General features: G+C 46.9%; 1 protein-coding gene across 1 annotated transcript; it reads left to right on the plus strand.

Moving 5' to 3' along the window:
• The first annotated feature begins 9,873 nt into the window (after window positions 1-9,873).
• On the plus strand, window positions 9,874-12,349 carry QC761_403485 (uncharacterized protein). Its single transcript, XM_062878631.1, has 2 exons — window positions 9,874-10,986; window positions 11,049-12,349. Exons 1-2 carry the CDS (start codon window positions 10,642-10,644, stop codon window positions 11,400-11,402), a joined length of 699 nt encoding a protein of 232 aa, XP_062732205.1. The 5' UTR covers window positions 9,874-10,641; the 3' UTR covers window positions 11,403-12,349.
• Window positions 12,350-16,826: the final 4,477 nt, after the last annotated feature.

Below are 16,826 nucleotides of genomic sequence, written 5' to 3' on the forward strand. Positions count from 1 at the left end.
CCTCCATGTATGGCTGCTGGGGCTGGGAGAGTATTTCAGTCACCTCCTTCCAATTCTGGGTCTACCGAGACGCTGGTAGATCCTTTCCATTATTAAGCAAGCTCAACAGATAAAGAACCTCATCAAGGAGGCAGGAGCGACCGGGTAACTGCCATCTTCTAGCTAAGGTAGGAAGGTGATTGCTTGTATGTGACGGTGGAGTCGCTTGGTTCCTGGATGTGGCCTGAAATCTTCCTGATGCTGCACTTGACTCTGATGTCGCACTTAAGAAAGATGTTATACTTTTGTTTGCGATGACATCATCGAAAAACTGGCGGACATGCTGTACTAGGTTCCGATCCACAGATCCGCCAACCGCAAGCATCTACGACTCTCCTCTTTTAAGATAACGCCCTGGACTATTCGACTGCTCATTACAACGTCTCGAGCTTGGGGGTGTTAAACAGCCTCGACGAGGCACCTGATGTATGAGAGCTGTGCTGGGCAGTTTTTGAAAATGAGTTTGGAAGCTGACCTACCTACCCTCAATTCGTCGGTAGATACAACTTGTCACTGATTCTCATTTGATTTACAGCTCTTCCTCCAGCCCGGCACTGAGGAAAGTGGTTCTTTGTCTTCGGGTCAAAGCCCACGGTTTGAGCGCGAGAAATCTTGGCTTTCGGATGCTACAGCAAAGACTCATAGGGCATATTGGTGTCAATCTTCGGTTTCCGACAATGCCATTGTCTCCTCTTATGCAAGTCCACCCTCGGCAGAAGCGGACATATATGCCAGATGAGAATACGATGATAGCATGAAGAGAAAAACAGAACGAAAGAATCCAACTTACATGAAAAAAGGGCGGTCTACGTCTATACTCAGTATCTGCATACGGCCATGATTCCGACTTCGTGCTGTCTCATAGTCGAGGTGTATACTCGACCTTGGTATACTTACCTTGACTAAAACGCTCCGCGGTTTCCAGCCAAAGTCACCACCATTCCCCCCCGTGCGCTCTTCACAAGGGAAAAGGTCTCAACTTGGAATGCTATCGAAGGGTACAGCACATTTCCAGACATCGACGACCCTTACCCCCCCATCGTCGTGCTCTGCCCAATCTGCCGCCACTAGCCGTCCTTTCTCGACGACAAATACTGCAGACACCCCCTCACAGTCTATGGCATCGGTCGTGAGATTCCGTACTACAACATCCCCAAAACTCTGTCTCACCATAGGCCCATGCCGCTTCCGGATTGGCTTAGGAGGACTGAGGAGGAGCTGATGGTCCCCATCCCGCGACATTGCAACGACTGCAGCGAGTCAAGGGCGAAGAGAATGTTGACGTCGATTAACAACCAGAGAAATTGGGGGCGGATAGGCTTCGGCAGTGGTTTGTGGATGGGGGGTACTACCACCCGGACAAGATCGAGTTTTTTTCCCCTGGGGTGGCGCCACGTCTTGAACGTGCGTAGGGTGAAGAGGGAGGCCTTCATTATTGACAACCTGGCGCGGCAGCTTGAAAATGAAGGGCCGGCTGGGAGAGGGCTTCGGCCGCGACGTCGGGTATGTAGCGATGACGAAGAGGAGGACTGGGACTGAGGTGGATGTTGTATGTGAAGGAAGAGAGATGATAGAGCTGAGGGGTCGTCAAGTTTAGATGAGTATTTCTCGCCCTCATGAGGTGGTCCAACCCTTTTCCTGAAGGACGATGGGAATTACGGTGATACATAGGTCTGAAAAGACAGGGTCTCAGTAGCGGGACTCGGTTGAGTACGGCAATGGAAGTATGAATAGCAACTTGTGAATGATTCAGGGCTGTGAACTCCTTGCCCTCGTGGGTTGTCCAGGTGATACTATGAATACATAATGTTTGCCTGTTCAAGGTTTACAGTTCCGGCTGTGATGAGCATCCCTTGGTACTTGGTCTTTGGCATGCTACAGAGCCTGTCATGCTCCATTGATGGCCGTGACAGATCAGTACTGGTCCATATTATTATTGCTCACAGAAGGTTTTCGGTGAGGAAAATAAACACAAGGAAGTTGTCATAAGATGGTTGGCTATATGTGTGGACTGTCATGGCAGAGCACAGGATCTTCAACGTTTCCCTGACATTATGTCCTTGTCGAAATTGTTCTACTTCTTGTCAAATATCAGCCCACAAAGGAGAAATAGCAGTGTCCAGCCCGGTAAAAGGTTTATTACCATCCAAAGCATCAGCGACTTGGGAACTTTCTACCAGTGGCAGTGGCTGATGGGGAGATTAGGCATGCTTTATATACACCTTCTTGTTAATCAGACTTCAGGCCCATATCTTGTTCGAATTACTTCGCTCTTCATGGAGCATAGACACCATCAGCCTCCGTGCCGGTCATCATCGGAGCAAGTCTCTGTCCCCTGCGCTCCCCTCTGTCTTGCTAATAAGCCCTAGCCCTGTGCTAGCTGGTCCCACATTTGTCGACAGTATCCATCTTGTCGATGACAATACTCAGCTCGGCGGCAACAGTATTCACCTGTGTGAGGCCCATATAAAATGTTTCTTGCCTGTTTGGCCCAGTTATTTTACTCTTCACCATCGTCGTAGCTCACACAGCTTTCTTCATCCGTCGCAACCTTTGTCGTCTGATCCTACGGAAGCCTTCTCATCCCACATACATAGCCTTTCGGTTTTGATCGCGATTTTTACCTACAAGGCACTCACTTCCTACTTGGACATCTTAGTTCATTGCTCGACATCTACCTCCTACTTGACCTCCGGTGTTGCTATCATCACGCAAATCGCTCAATTGGGCTTTTCTGCAGCAAGAAGTCGTCAAGTAAGGACTCCTTCCTTCGCTCACCACCCCGAGAGATGCTTCCATGATATCTAGCGGCTTCGATCCGGTCTTATCATACTTTTGCTACAATTTTGACTTTTATTCTGAACTATTCTAACTTCGGTTAATAGATCGGTCACTTAGAATCCCACCAACTGTTGTGGAAGACTTCGATTGGTTAAACTACCAATCTGATGAAGATGGACCGCCATTTTTATGCGAGTTTTGCGACAAGCCCCACCCTTACGCCCGAGACACGAAATCGTCGTCGACATCAGAGGAAGTTCCATGGCCGGCCCGGGCCTGACAAGCCCCAAGACAGTTGGTTCTTTGCGCGCCGCCGAGTACAGCAGGAGGCCTTGGAAGCCGAGCAAAGCCAATCTGCTGCTGCAAACCCCGTACCGCATCAGTTCGCAACACAGGCCACGGGGAAAACTGTTGGGTCTTCCGGAATTGTGCCTCAGGTCCTGGCACAAGCCGGCCGCAGTGAACACTGCTGAACTTCCCGGTGTTACTCCTGCTCTGGCCCATTCGTCTGCCGCCCCCTCTGGATACCCTATATATAATCCGGCCCACGATCAAGCCCATACGGCATGAATGTCAACAGCCACGGAGAAAATCTCCCGAGTACTGGGTACATCGGCAACAGCACTGGCGTGATGAGCCCACGCCCCACGTCCGCTCATTCCGCCTAATCCGTCTATGCGGCGAACCATCAAACCCGCTATGGCTTGAATGCCAACAGTCAGGGGTCGGGGAACCTGCCGAGTAGCAGGTATACCCAAGACAATGCTCTGGTTAGTCAACGTCCAGCTTCCGCGCCTTCTCGGTACGCTGCTGATCCGCTTAACCACCAAGCTCCATACGGAATCAACCACAACAACCGAGTCATGGCCAACATCTCGAATAGCGGGTACACCGGCAGGAACTTGGAATGCTGGCCCGATGAGCCACCATCAAACCTCCCCTTGTTCCAGCTACAAGAGCCATCAAGCCTCCGTCCAGGTGACTCTCAGCAACCAAAGGACGGACAACTTGCCGCATAGCGTGTACATCAATAAATGGTGTTACCTCAATGACCCCAACAGGCTGGGCGCACGGTGAGAAATGCCGAACACGCCAATGCCTACGGTCACCTCATCAACGACAGTGCCGCTGGGACCAACGAACCTCCTGCTGGACGCCTCAGCTCAGGAATCCTGAGCCTCTCTCCAACTCGAGCGGTCCCCCAGATGCGATTCCGGAAGCGTCGAGCAGGCGACGAACTTGTCGATCCCCGACTGTTGACCCGGCCCAGAGTCACCAGTCCTTCTCCAACGCGAAACGAGGCCGGTGAGTCTCTGGTCAACAGTGGGTGTGGTGCTGCCATTCAGAATGCTGAGAACAGCGATGGGGACGGTTGATTACCGAGAGAGCCACGATGTGGATGGTGCCACTGTTTAGAATTCTGAGAGCAATGAGGGGGGATGGTGCTGCCGTTTAGAATGACGAGAGCAATAATGGGGATGACGAGGATAATGGTGGCGAAGACTCCGAGAAAAAGGAGTGAGCTACATCCAAGCTGCAGTCCAGTTTCTCCCTGGCTTTGACTCAGGTCCAAGGAATTCTCACAGAGCTTCTTTTCAGAGTTTTCTTTTTGGAGGAATTTTGATGAGGGGGGTGTATTGTACGGTCAGAACAAGGTGTATGGATGATATCAGCGGAGCAGAATTTGTTTATCGGCGGAATGAGAGAATTTGCTGTTCAGCAATATGGAGGAGTTATCGGGAGCATGGATTTGCCAATGAGGATGGGAGTGTATCATATTTGTCAACATCAGTCAGTATCAGGAGGGGCACGGTGATTTTGAGGATAATGGAGTTGACTAGGGACATGGTGGTTGTTTATGAGGGAAAGGACTTTCTCAGGGATGCAGTTATTAGGAATGTGAAGGTTTCCTATGTATTCTGAGATGATTGACAGAGAGACACAAGCCCTGATGTGTGTGTGTGTGTAACGTTTATTGGCCCGCCCGGCTTGCTGAACACGTAGATCCTATCTGAAGATAGGTTGGGGCCGTGGTGGCTATATAGTATATACATGATGGCATCCAACACTTAGGGCAATATTCCCACATATATCGCCACTTTCAAGCCTGGACACAAGCCCTGGCATGAAGCATGAGGCTCCAAAGGGGCTCGATAGGCAGTTATTCATGGTACTTTAGTGTAAAGATAGCCCAGGTGTATACGTATATATTTTTTTTGTTTGGAAAGTTTCTGAACTGGTGATGGTGGCACATGTGATGATGGTCCGTTGGAGGAGGGGTGATGGAGGAGGGGTTACGATGGAGGGCTTATGGAGGATGGTCGGTGACGGAGGGGTGATGGATATCAACTTGTAAGCTGGGGGTTGGGTATGGTGGTGGGGTGAAAAGAGCAAGCAGTTCAGAAACCATTCAACTGATGTTCTGAGGCTCTTCGAGGCCCTTTGACTACTCTGGGAAATAGCTGAGTATGGGTATCTAAAGACGACGCGTGTTGCACAGCCACAAAACCTTTAACACAAACAGTACATCCAGTCAGAGATATCAACCTGGATATAAGCAGAAGCCGAGGTTCATCAGAAACGTGATCTAGATCCGCTATCTATCATCATGCCATCATTGTATGGTCTCGCCGTCGACAATGTCACCGCAACAGACAAACGTCAAGTGTTTCCTTCATAGCTCTGTTATACACACCTGTCAGCATCACCGTTGAAGACACCAAGCGTGCGACTTTCTCAAGATAAAATCAACTAAGCACAGGGCAGCACCCACCACGGCTTCATTCTGCCTACAGCTTCCGCCTCCAAGCTACGTACCCCTCCGTCAGCTTTTCAAACCTCCCAAGCTCCCAAGCACTATCGAAATCTCATTACTGATTTCATTTTCTAGCAAGCCCGACAAACTCACCCACAGTCAAAGGCGTGTTTCCTGCCAGGGCTCAGTCCCCGGCATTCTCTCGCTCACCGATTTCTGTCTCGGAAACCTTGCCCGCGCCCGCGAAAAAAAAGCTTCAAAGTCGCAACCCCCCCGCCCGTTTGTCAGCCAAGCCACCGCTAACAAACGAGAAAGAAATAGCAAAGTCCGCCCAAGCTGATGGTGGGGTTAAGACCCCAAAGGTTTACTGTGAGCACCGACATGAGAAGGGGGTTGTGTGTGGGAATGGGTAGGTTGGATGACCAGGAAATGGACCGCATGTGGATCTGGTCCACCACCACCACACCAGCCACACAACCTTGTTGAGATTACCCCTGAATGCTCACACTGGCCACAACAAGACTAATATTGGGTAAATTTCTATGGGAGTTATACCAGAATGTAGCTCACTCACTGTCAGAGTCAGACATTGCATCTGCTTCTCGTTTGCGTCTGGTTTGAACCCGATGACGTGGGCTACGCCGCACAGGCTGGGCTAGCTCTGGCTGCTCCACATCCTCCTTAGCTACCACTTCTTCCTCCACCACCCTCCCTTCAATGTAGGCCTCTTCCAGTTTACAGAGCCTTACACACTTAGAATTCGAGTCTTTTTATCTAACTTACGCCTTGTTTTTACTTCCCAGGCCTTCTAAACGTTTTATTAGTACCTTACCGTATTAGCTTTATAGATAAATACCTTTGATTTTAATATAAATATAATACTAATAAAAGTCTTTATTAAAAACCGTTTTCCGGCCGGTATATAGTTCTTAAGTAAGTCCCTAACCTTTTTAATTACCTAGGAATCCCTTACGGTATAAAAAATAAGTATTTTTAAAGAAAGATTTAACGGTACTATAGGGATTACTATTTAACTTAGAAAAAGCGGTTTACAGCTACGTATAAACTATAATCCTATCAGGCACTAACCGCTAATAATATTTTCTTTCTTAAAGCTTTATTTACGGGTAAAGTTATATATCCGGATCAAATCGACTTTATTATTAAATATATAATTAATAAAAACGTTATTCATAATTATAAACTTTTTATATATTGTTCATATTAAAAGAATAATTAATATAGAAAAGTAAAAGGACGTAAAAGTAATAAAGGAGTAAAAAAAGAAAATAAATATTACTCTTATAATACCGGATTACAAAATCGCTAATAATATATAAACTAAATTACTATAAATAAATAAATAAGATTTTAATAAATCTTTAATTCTAGTTACTAGTATAAAAACTTCTTTAAACTAATTAATAATAAAATTATTATTAGTTTAATTATTTTTCATTATAACTATATATTAATCTTTATTTAATTAATCTTTAAACTATTACCTTTAAAAGTCTTTACTTTTAAAAATAACCCTAAGGGAAAGAACTTTCCTATTTTATAAAATACATTGAAATATAATAATTTAAATTCTCTTTCCGTTTTTTATAATATATATAGAGTTTTTATTTTATTTTAAAAGTTTAATGAATAAATTATTTTTTCTTTAGCTTTTTATTATACTCACTTTATTATAATTATATTTATCCTTTAATTTAATTCAATTAACGGTAAATTATAAATTAAAGAATTGATTAATATTTTTTAAAGTAATTTTGTTAATTTTAATATAATTAATTTCTTTTTAAATTTATTTTTTAATACTTAATAAAGGGGTTAACACTATTTCATTTACTTAATAAACTAGCTGTTAAAGCTTTTATATTAATATAGGTAAAAACGTAATTAAAACTTTTTTAACGAAAAATCTATTAAATAATGAAGTTTTTTAACCGTAAAACAATCGCTATTAGTTTTTTTAGGTAAGGTTCCCTAGTAAAGTACCATTAATACGGTACTTTCGGGTAGAGATCAGAATCCTATACTTATTAACGCTTTTCGCTAGCTTATATTGGTTTGGGGTGCGGCCACAGGCCTGAGGGTATGAGTAAGGAAGTGGGGCTCTCTGAGGATTCGGGGGTTCAGGGGTCATGTATATAAGCGGTCTGCTTTGGACATTCTATTTTAGACAGATCATCGACTTCTATTTCTTCGTATTTTTGCGCTTTGCATGCGTGCAGGCAGTTCTGGCCCTCTGATCAGGCCAATCCGGTGCTTACTGTGTGGCCTGCGAGCCCACAGAGTCTTTTGTTTGTCCTACGTGAAGTGCGGCCTGCGAGCGAGCCACTGTCACGCAGGTGTGTTCATTCAGAGCCCTGTTGAGGGTATATTTGTGGTGTTGTGGTTGCTTTGTGTGTTTTCTCACCATTTCAGTATGTATCAATATCGGGGGGCCTTCGGAGGTCCAGGGTTGTGGAGGGTTTAATGTGGGTAGATGGCTTGGGTAGTTCAAACCTACCTGGGCCACATCCATATGTGGCCCACTTCCTTGTCATCCAACTTACTAATCTCCACATGCAGGCACCTATCATACCCTCAGATGTTCCATGGTGCTCAAAATCTGCATTCCCAACGCTATGCCGTCGTCCGCGGAAACTCGCCAATTGTCTGCATATGATCGATTGGATCAAGAAGTTTATGGCCCGATGCAAGATGTGAACAACTGGAACCCTTATGTCTCAAGGGGCGAGTTCAACATTGGGCCATCTCCCCAAGCTCAGATTCCAATTCCCATGGATCCAGCCCTCAGCACCGTGGGTGGTCATCCAAGCTCAATCAGCCAGGCCAAAGCGAGCCACAGCGGCAAGCGCACCCCTCCGCGGGAGCTAACCAGGGTCTGCGCAAGAGCGAGGGAGGGCGATGAAGAGGATCTTTCGAACCCCTTCATCAATTACGACTGACATTGTCCGCGTCACATTTATCAACATTGTACCAACATCAAACCGGGCACCTCACAGGCTCGTTATGTCAGCATACAACATCAAGATTAATCGCCCCAGCCAGCACTGAGCAGAGTTATCAACACGAATGAGCTTTGCTCACACTGCGGATATCATACCGAGCATCAAGAGTTCAGCCATTCCATCGCTAAGCAGGCAGGGAACATTGAGGGGTCTATCAACAGCATTACATATTCACAAGGACACATCTTCACAAAAGACTTGTGGGATATCGAAGAAAGATCTTTGGTCATTACCCAGGGCCGGCAACTTCAAGACCGAACGAAATTCAACGGGGAAGGTTGAAGGCTCAGATGGCTAGCAGATGGAATTTGGAGAGAATCGGGGAGTTTTGGCGTTCGGGTTTTTGGGTGACCAACTGCTTGAGACCAGATGGATGCGGGAATGTGGTCGGCTTTGGAATGGCAATTTGCCGAGTACGAAACGACTCTTCTGTGTCGATGCCGATAGGTACACTTGGTACATAAACACCTCATAGCTCGACAATATCATCGGCCGGGCCCCTAGGAGCTGGGGTTATAGCTGCATTCTAAATTAGAGGGTGCCAGGGTTGTGACGGTCGGCTTTTGGGAAACCGATCGCTCTGAATTACTAGATGGGTGCGGGAATGTGGTCCGCTGAGGAACGGCCGACGGCCAAGTACGGGTAGGGACTCTTTCGCATCGATATCATCCGGGAAGGTACGGTCCGACCTTTCAACAACGTCGCCTGGGCTTGACAGGAGGAAATAGGTGGCTTCGGGATATTGGAGAGAAGAAGTGCCGGATTGGAGGAGCACCTTCTGAGTTTGGGGTTGGGAAGGAGGAAGGATACCGGACAAAAGAAAAAAAGGATTTGTCTTGTAGAGTATGTATAATAGGATTGCGTGGTTATATCTTCATCACGGCTATATGAGGTTGTCAATTGCGTCAAGTCATTGTGGCAAGACATGAGTGATTTCGAAGATCCATCATCCCACCCCGGTAACAGAGGTGATCTTTGCATTTCCCAGATGGTGCTTATTCTGACTGGAGTCACTGAGGTCTTGGTGTCCTCCACTTCAACCAGGCGATGACGGACAGTGACAGGCGGTGACAGCGAATACTCTACGTGTATTCTGGGAACAGTTACAGATCTCTGAGTCAAAGTGATCAGAGGAGCACAATGCTTGAGGCTTATTTTTTGATGACTGCAGAGGTGACTACAATTATGACAACGGCCCAGGAGACATTCGACTTTAAATCTCACAGCAAATCCTGGACCCATGAACTTTCACTTTGTGGGTAGTTCTTCCGCCACCGTGAACCCCTCACGATGTAGCTTCTCACCTGCCCTGTCAGTCCATCTCAAATCGGCTTTGCGTCCTACCGTTTCACTCCTCCAGCCATGGTCAAAATGTCTGGCCCCTGGTTGCCAAAATCGTCGAGAGGACCGACCGTTTATGTTACCTGTGGTCTTTCGGTAAATAAAGCAGTTGGTGATAGGGGTAAAGGACCATAACAACAAGAGAGCCCAAGGTCTGAGCAATAGAAATACGGTCAACCGACATACAGATATTCTCATCACTTCTTCCATTGATTGTTTACTTTTTACCTACACAAGCCTCCTCTTGAAGCCCACAACTCCTTGCCGCTTTTACGCAATGTACCTCGTTCCCAAAGGGACCACCATCCTTCATCATCTTCTTCAAAATGGTAACCCAACTGGACCCGCTAGTAGTGGGGGAAGAAGCAGAGCTTGGTCAAGTGAATAACACAATGGTATGCGACACCAGGAGTGAAATCAACAATAACAAGGGGGTCCAGTGCTCGTCGACTGTGGGCTGCCACAGAAAGGTCAAGCAGCGCGCAAATATTTTGCGCTGCCCCTCCACTGCTTGTTTACCTTTAACTTGGCCTTTTTCTTTCCGAGCACCTTACAACCTTTTTCTCTTCTCCTTGTGCCTCTCTTCTCTCCTCCCTTCAACTTTGCTCCCTTCTCTTTGTGACTCTTCTCTTTTCTCACCTTTTTCACAACGTCCCATTTTTTCAAGCAAAAACACCAGCCAGCCCCGCCAAGCCCAACAAAATGGCGACCATGTTTATGCAAGCTGGTGCCCCAGGCGGTGATGCCCCTCCCTCTGGAGGCGGCCGCCGCGGGAATCGCTACGATCCTGGGCCATACTACAACTGGGACGACCCTGAAGAAGAGGAGGAGACCGAATACGAAAATGGGGACATCTACTACCGCTGCCGTTTTTGCCAACAGGCCATCAAAGGTCGCCGGACAAACACAAAAAGACATCACATCATCTGTCATGGCCGTGACCACCGGAACCGCCATCAATGGGCCATCGACGTTGGAAATGGCCAAGGTCGTCCCAGAAAGGTCCGGAAGCCTCGCAAGGCCAGAGCTCCTCGGGATGCCTCAAGTGTAAGCTTCGATCTTTTTTCATTCAACTTTGCAAAGTCATCTAAACTAACTGGTATCAACAGCGTTCACTAGCCGAGCAGCAACCGACCGCTGAGCCACCCAACCGTTTGCAAGCCGCCGAGACAGCGCTTCCAGCCGCGCCGCCGTTCATCCCAGCTCAGCAACAGCATGTGATGTATGCCACCGACCATTTTGAGAGCCAGTACCCCTTGTGGCCTCTCGAGAGGCATGGCGCAGTTGTTGAGGTACCAGATTGGGTGTCACAAGCCCATGGATATGGACAAGGCTATGAAGAGGAGGAACGCCTGAATGAGGCTTCCTTGGAAGAGGGTCCCCTGTCAACCGATCACAACAACGACATGAGCCGGGGCTCGATCCCGTATCACTTGGTCGACCCGACCCTTCCAGTGCACTAGAGTGCGCCCCCACGTCCAGGGCCCAGTTGTTAAGTTTGCCTGGTGTGTTATCAAGACGCCAGAACAATGTTTATCACTGTACGATATTGAATGAGGTGTATCAAGATATTGGGGTTTAGGGTGAAGGGAATGAAACGGGTCGGTCAGTCACTCAGTCATAAGGGAGAATAGTTGTAGGATTAATGTGGTATATCACATGTGGTGGACTGTAAAGGAGGATTAACGGTCCCTTCTGGACATTTTGCTTTTCGAGCCATGCCTGGTCCCATGCTGGTTTTCATTTTATCGACTCCCAGTCCCTATGCCAAAGCACTGAACAAACTCCTAAAAATGGTGGACAGCACCACATTACGATAGGGGGTGCCAATTGAACAATCGCAAGTGGCCAAGTTCGTTGACGGCCCTGAGCTCAATATGAGCGTGGTCAAGCGCGTATTTCTGCCCTGGCCCCCTCCGCTGTTTGTTTACATCCCCCACTATCCCATTTCCGACCGTCTTGGAAGTTTTTTCTTTTCTCTCATCGCAGCCAAAGCCCTGCCACAGTTCCAGCCAACCACAACCATAACTGTAACCATCACCATTCGGCATACTCCGATACCAAAACGATGGAATCCACGGCGATCATGACATCTCGAGCCGGGGGCCTGGGGGTGGTGGGCCACCACCCCCAGGCTAGGATGGTTCGCACTACCAACCCGGCAAAATCACAACTGGGAAAATCCCGACGACCAAGGGGAACCCGAGATGGAGGAGGATGGGAAGTAGGTGTACCGCTGTCAATTCTATCGCCAAAGAATCTAGAAACGGCGAACCAATGTTCGACGACACCACGTCAGCTGTCACGGCCGAGAACCAAGAAAACTGGGACAGTGGAGAACCGACTTGAAGAGCCGAAGGGTGCCAAAGATCCTTCCCGCGAACGAAGAATACGGAAGAGAGTCCCCCGGGTTAGTTTCTTTCTAACACCATCGTATTTTACCTTCCAGCACACTCATCTAACCAAACACAGCGTTCTCTATTAGAGCAGCTCCTGGAGCCACCAAGAGTTGTTAGGGCCGCCGACTCTCTTCCGCGTTCTCTTCCGGCCCCGGACAATGTGAAGCTCACAGGGACCATACAAATTCGTCCGTCCCAGCTGCACGGCGATTGGACAGTGATGTCATACACCACCCTCCACCGGCTTTCCCAAGGGAAGAGGGTATCCCTCATGTTCACCATGCCCCGAATCCACCTCACATGCATGGAGCCAACCCGGTCGCAGGGTATGCCGCCGGAGCTGGTGGCCTACCAACAGCGACTACTTCGAGCCATACCCCTTGTGGCCCCTCACACAAACGCAGGGCCCGGCTCAAGCAGCGGTTCCAGGCGCGGTGTCGCCAGTTGAAGACCCATACGATCCTCAGATAATCCTGGGCGGGGACGGCTCTGAGAATGGCGACATTGTTATAGGAAGAATCCCGGACAGTCATATCAATCCGGATTTGCCTCAGCATGAGATTGCCCCATGAAAGCATGGGCTTAGTTGTTGAATGCTTCCGCCTCTGAGATGAAGCCGGGGTTCAAGAACTGGTGTGAGAAAATTGTACAAGTAACAAGTAAGTTGTATCAAGGAGGAATGAAGACTAGGGAAATATAGCTGACCCCCACCAGATCGCCAGTACTGCCTGCGCCCAGTTCCCCCCCACCCGCCGCCAACTTGGGTTGCCACTAAGACGGCCGGAACCCCTCCCGCTCCCTGGGACTTACCCGATGAACGTTCCGATTCGGAAGAGTATATGGTGAGTGGCGCAAGGCTGCCGCCATGCGTCTCTTACCGGAGGATCCTGCCCACCCCTTCGCCAATGCCGCGATGAAGGTGGTTCCTTGGGGAACCGAGTACCCTGTGGAGTACTTCAGGGCTGGTGCTGAGGTCGATGGCCATCTGGAATCTGATGGCATCCCACCGTCGCCCGAAGACACCCAATTGTCTGCCCACGAGCGCTTGAACCAAGAAATTCATTAGCATTGATGGATCTGTGGAATTATTGTGTATGAACTTGCATAGATTGGTGGAGAGTTTAATTTTCAAAACGGTGTTATACTCATTGCTGGGAAACATTGTCGGCCTGTTAACGTATTTGATAAGCGAGCGGATCGGATAAGCGAGTGGATCGATTTCGCACGCGATACAGCTCTCTACCTGCAACATTAATTTCCTCCATCATACTAAGATATCTTCGATTCTAGTTAAAGTAAAAGTTATTCTTACACTTAAAGCCGTTAAAAATGACCTTAAGCTAAGCCTTAAAGCTACAGCGAGGCTCTATTCTATGCCTTATACTACCCTCTATCGCCGGCGCGCTAATAAACTTATATAACGCGATATTTTAACTAATTTACGTAATTTAACGGATCTAAAGGAAAAGACAATAGTTTAGTACGTTCTTAAGCTATCTATACGTATATTTTTACTTAAACTAAGTAGCATAAAAAAAAAGTTAGTTAATTATTACGTATATACGACGCGCCTTCTATTAGTAAACGCTAGGCCTATAACTTCGTAAAACAAATGAGGTACTAAATAAACGCCGGAGAGCAAAGAAAATATACGTATAGCTCGGAGGATTACTTACTATATAAAATATATAGGATTTACTAGACTAAAAGGCTATAGGTGGAGAAGTGGTGTAAGGAAAGGAGTAGGGTAGTAGTAGTATAGGGAGGGGTCGTATAAAGGTTTAGTACTATAGTATGTGCGGTAAGCCTAGCTATAATATCCGTACGTGCTAGGAGGTTACAAAAGAGTCCGATTTAGCTATTTCTAATGTAATTATAGTAACTTGATAATATTATTATTTTGCAATTAATTATGGTTGTAATAGGGTAGTAGAAATCGATCCACTCGCTTGTCCGATCCGCTCGCTTATCAAATACGTTATATATCCTTTTACTTCTTTCAAGGTGATTCATCTCTTCGCAATCCAAGTGTGGCAGCCTTCTGGTCATATCTCTTGACCACTACCACATAGAGGGTCATGAATCAAACACCGGACGACGTGTCAGCTATTATTAACATAAACAACAGGCCAGAAGACATCAATCCTCATTCTCTCTTGCAAACCTTGTTTCCCTGAGCATCGACCGAAGGCTTATATATGTACCGTTCCGATGTTGTTGGTTTTGCAGAAACAGTCAGCCACAGCTTCAAAAATAACAAGAGAGAGATAGAATGGGCATACTTATCCTCCTCGTTTTTTCTACGGCGCTTGTTCCACAGTGGTAGTGTGACGATGGGGGGCTTCAGCATTCTTTGAGACGGCTCTGAGGATGGCTTGGTGCTAAAGTTATCACCATCGCCGTCGCTGCCAGGGATCAGATGATCAGACTCTGCCCCGGAATGTTAGTTTGAGGCTTTGAGCAGAGATGACTACTGTCTTGCGCAAAAAGTTCGATGTAGCTTTGTGTTAGGAGGCGTTGATTTCACAATTGTCGACCTCGGTTAGCGTTGGCCCGTTGGGCAAGCAGGTTGACTAGATGTCAAACAATGAAACACAAACCTGGGGACGGACAGCCTCCCCTGGGCCAACAAGCCCACCCGAGGGTCGAAGGTGGTGAAGAAGAGCAATAGTTTTGGGACCCTCCAAATCGATTTTGGGACCCCCTTAGCCACATATATCCCTAACCAGATCATATGTCTTTTGCCCACACTACGCCTTTCTTTTTTCAAAAAAGAAAAAGGTATAAGACTTTTACGCTAAATATCTATGAATAACCTTACTTCTAAGTTTTCTTAACTATGGATCATAGTGGAACAGTGATGTTTGTAACAGCTGAGATACCTACGATGGTAATATGTCACCGAAGCTGACACCTTAAGCTGTTAAAAGGGCAGGGATATGCTGGTAGGTATGTCGGAATGGACAGTATTATGGAAAATCCCCATATGAAAGGCCATGGCTCTGTCCAGCTTGCCATAATGTAGTGCGCGAGGGGTTACAAAACTATTGCTCGTAAAAAAAAGCCCAGGACAGACCACCAAAGTATGCCGAAGTTGTTTGCAGCTCAAAATTGGTTTAAGCTAACATAGCCTATGGATAGAACTGGGAAAAGCGTTATTCGACTTCTGATCCCACAAGAAACTCAAGAGACAGCTGTTCCTTGTGTCATTGTTTATATTTAGAACACTGGGTGTAAGGCAACTATATCAGGCATCTTTCCGAGGCCTTTGGGTTAAAGGTGATGCACCATAGACAGATGACTAAGAGAGAACAGCCTTGTGAAAATAAGTCTAAGGAGAATGTAAGTTCATCAGGAAAATCCATCCGAATCGATTCAATGACTTTTCGAAAAGATCGCGGTCTTTATTCATCATCAGTGGCAGAATGTCACTAGCCGCAAGAAAGCAACTCCTAGGCTGTAGAAGAGCATGGTAAGGTATACCCAGCCTCAAGGAGCTTACTAAACTCAGCTTTGCCATATAATTTAGCAGCAAGGCCTTCTGGATAACTAGCCTTATTCTAATGACAGCTGGGGGTCCTAGGGACTCTACCTACTTTAGGAGTCATTTCGAGTGTTCTTTTAGTATTTAGATCTTCGATTCTCGGATAATGCTGTCTTTGTGTTTTGAGACTTTATAGATGGATTTTGAAGTAACTTTACCTTTGATGTTATGTTTATAAACATAGGGTATCTGCACTATAATAAAGCTTTTTTTTGGATTTCGCTTTTTTAATCTGACATTTTTGCCCTTTACTGGTTTGTTTTAACGAATCAGTGCCGGCTGGCTGTTGCCTGGAGGGTTTCTCGTTATACTTTTGCTTCGTATATAATATCATTGTTGGCGTAACCTGTTAACTTACACACACTTGCCTCCGTGTGTAATGACAACATGGAGTGCGGTTTCTACATGTCCAAACACCCAGTAGGTTAGGATCTAAACAGCCCAGGCACGCAACTTAGCACCATTATCTTACACTGCAACGCCTTGCTCACTACCCAGAGTACTGCCCTGTGCTCAATGGCAATTTACCCTGACCGTAGTGACCTACCGTGTAAGTCCTTTTGTTTTTATTTTGTTCTCCTCTATTATGCCGATCCTTTTTCACCGTCACTTTAACTGACAAGCCTTACCATTATCATCCGAGTCAATAAGAAGAGTAGGAATCTCTCGCTAAGTCCGGTCGACAACTTGAGGTACTTGGCATTCAATCATTTTCGACTTTTTTTCACTAACATTAATTTCACAGACTACGAGTACTATAGCAGCCACGGCTTCGGCGGTCCGCCTGGAGATGGACCAGGCCCGGCTGGCGGCCCTAAATGGTCGTCAAGCTTAGATGAACTCCGGTCTCGATATTTTTGCCGAATTTTATATCCAGATGGAACATTTTGTCTCCGAGACTTCGCGACAAGATGGGCGAAACGAAGACACTGTGGGGCGATAAG

This window comes from Podospora bellae-mahoneyi, chromosome 4, assembly GCF_035222275.1.
Source record: "Podospora bellae-mahoneyi strain CBS 112042 chromosome 4, whole genome shotgun sequence".
NCBI classification, from domain to species: Eukaryota; Fungi; Ascomycota; class Sordariomycetes; order Sordariales; family Podosporaceae; genus Podospora; species Podospora bellae-mahoneyi.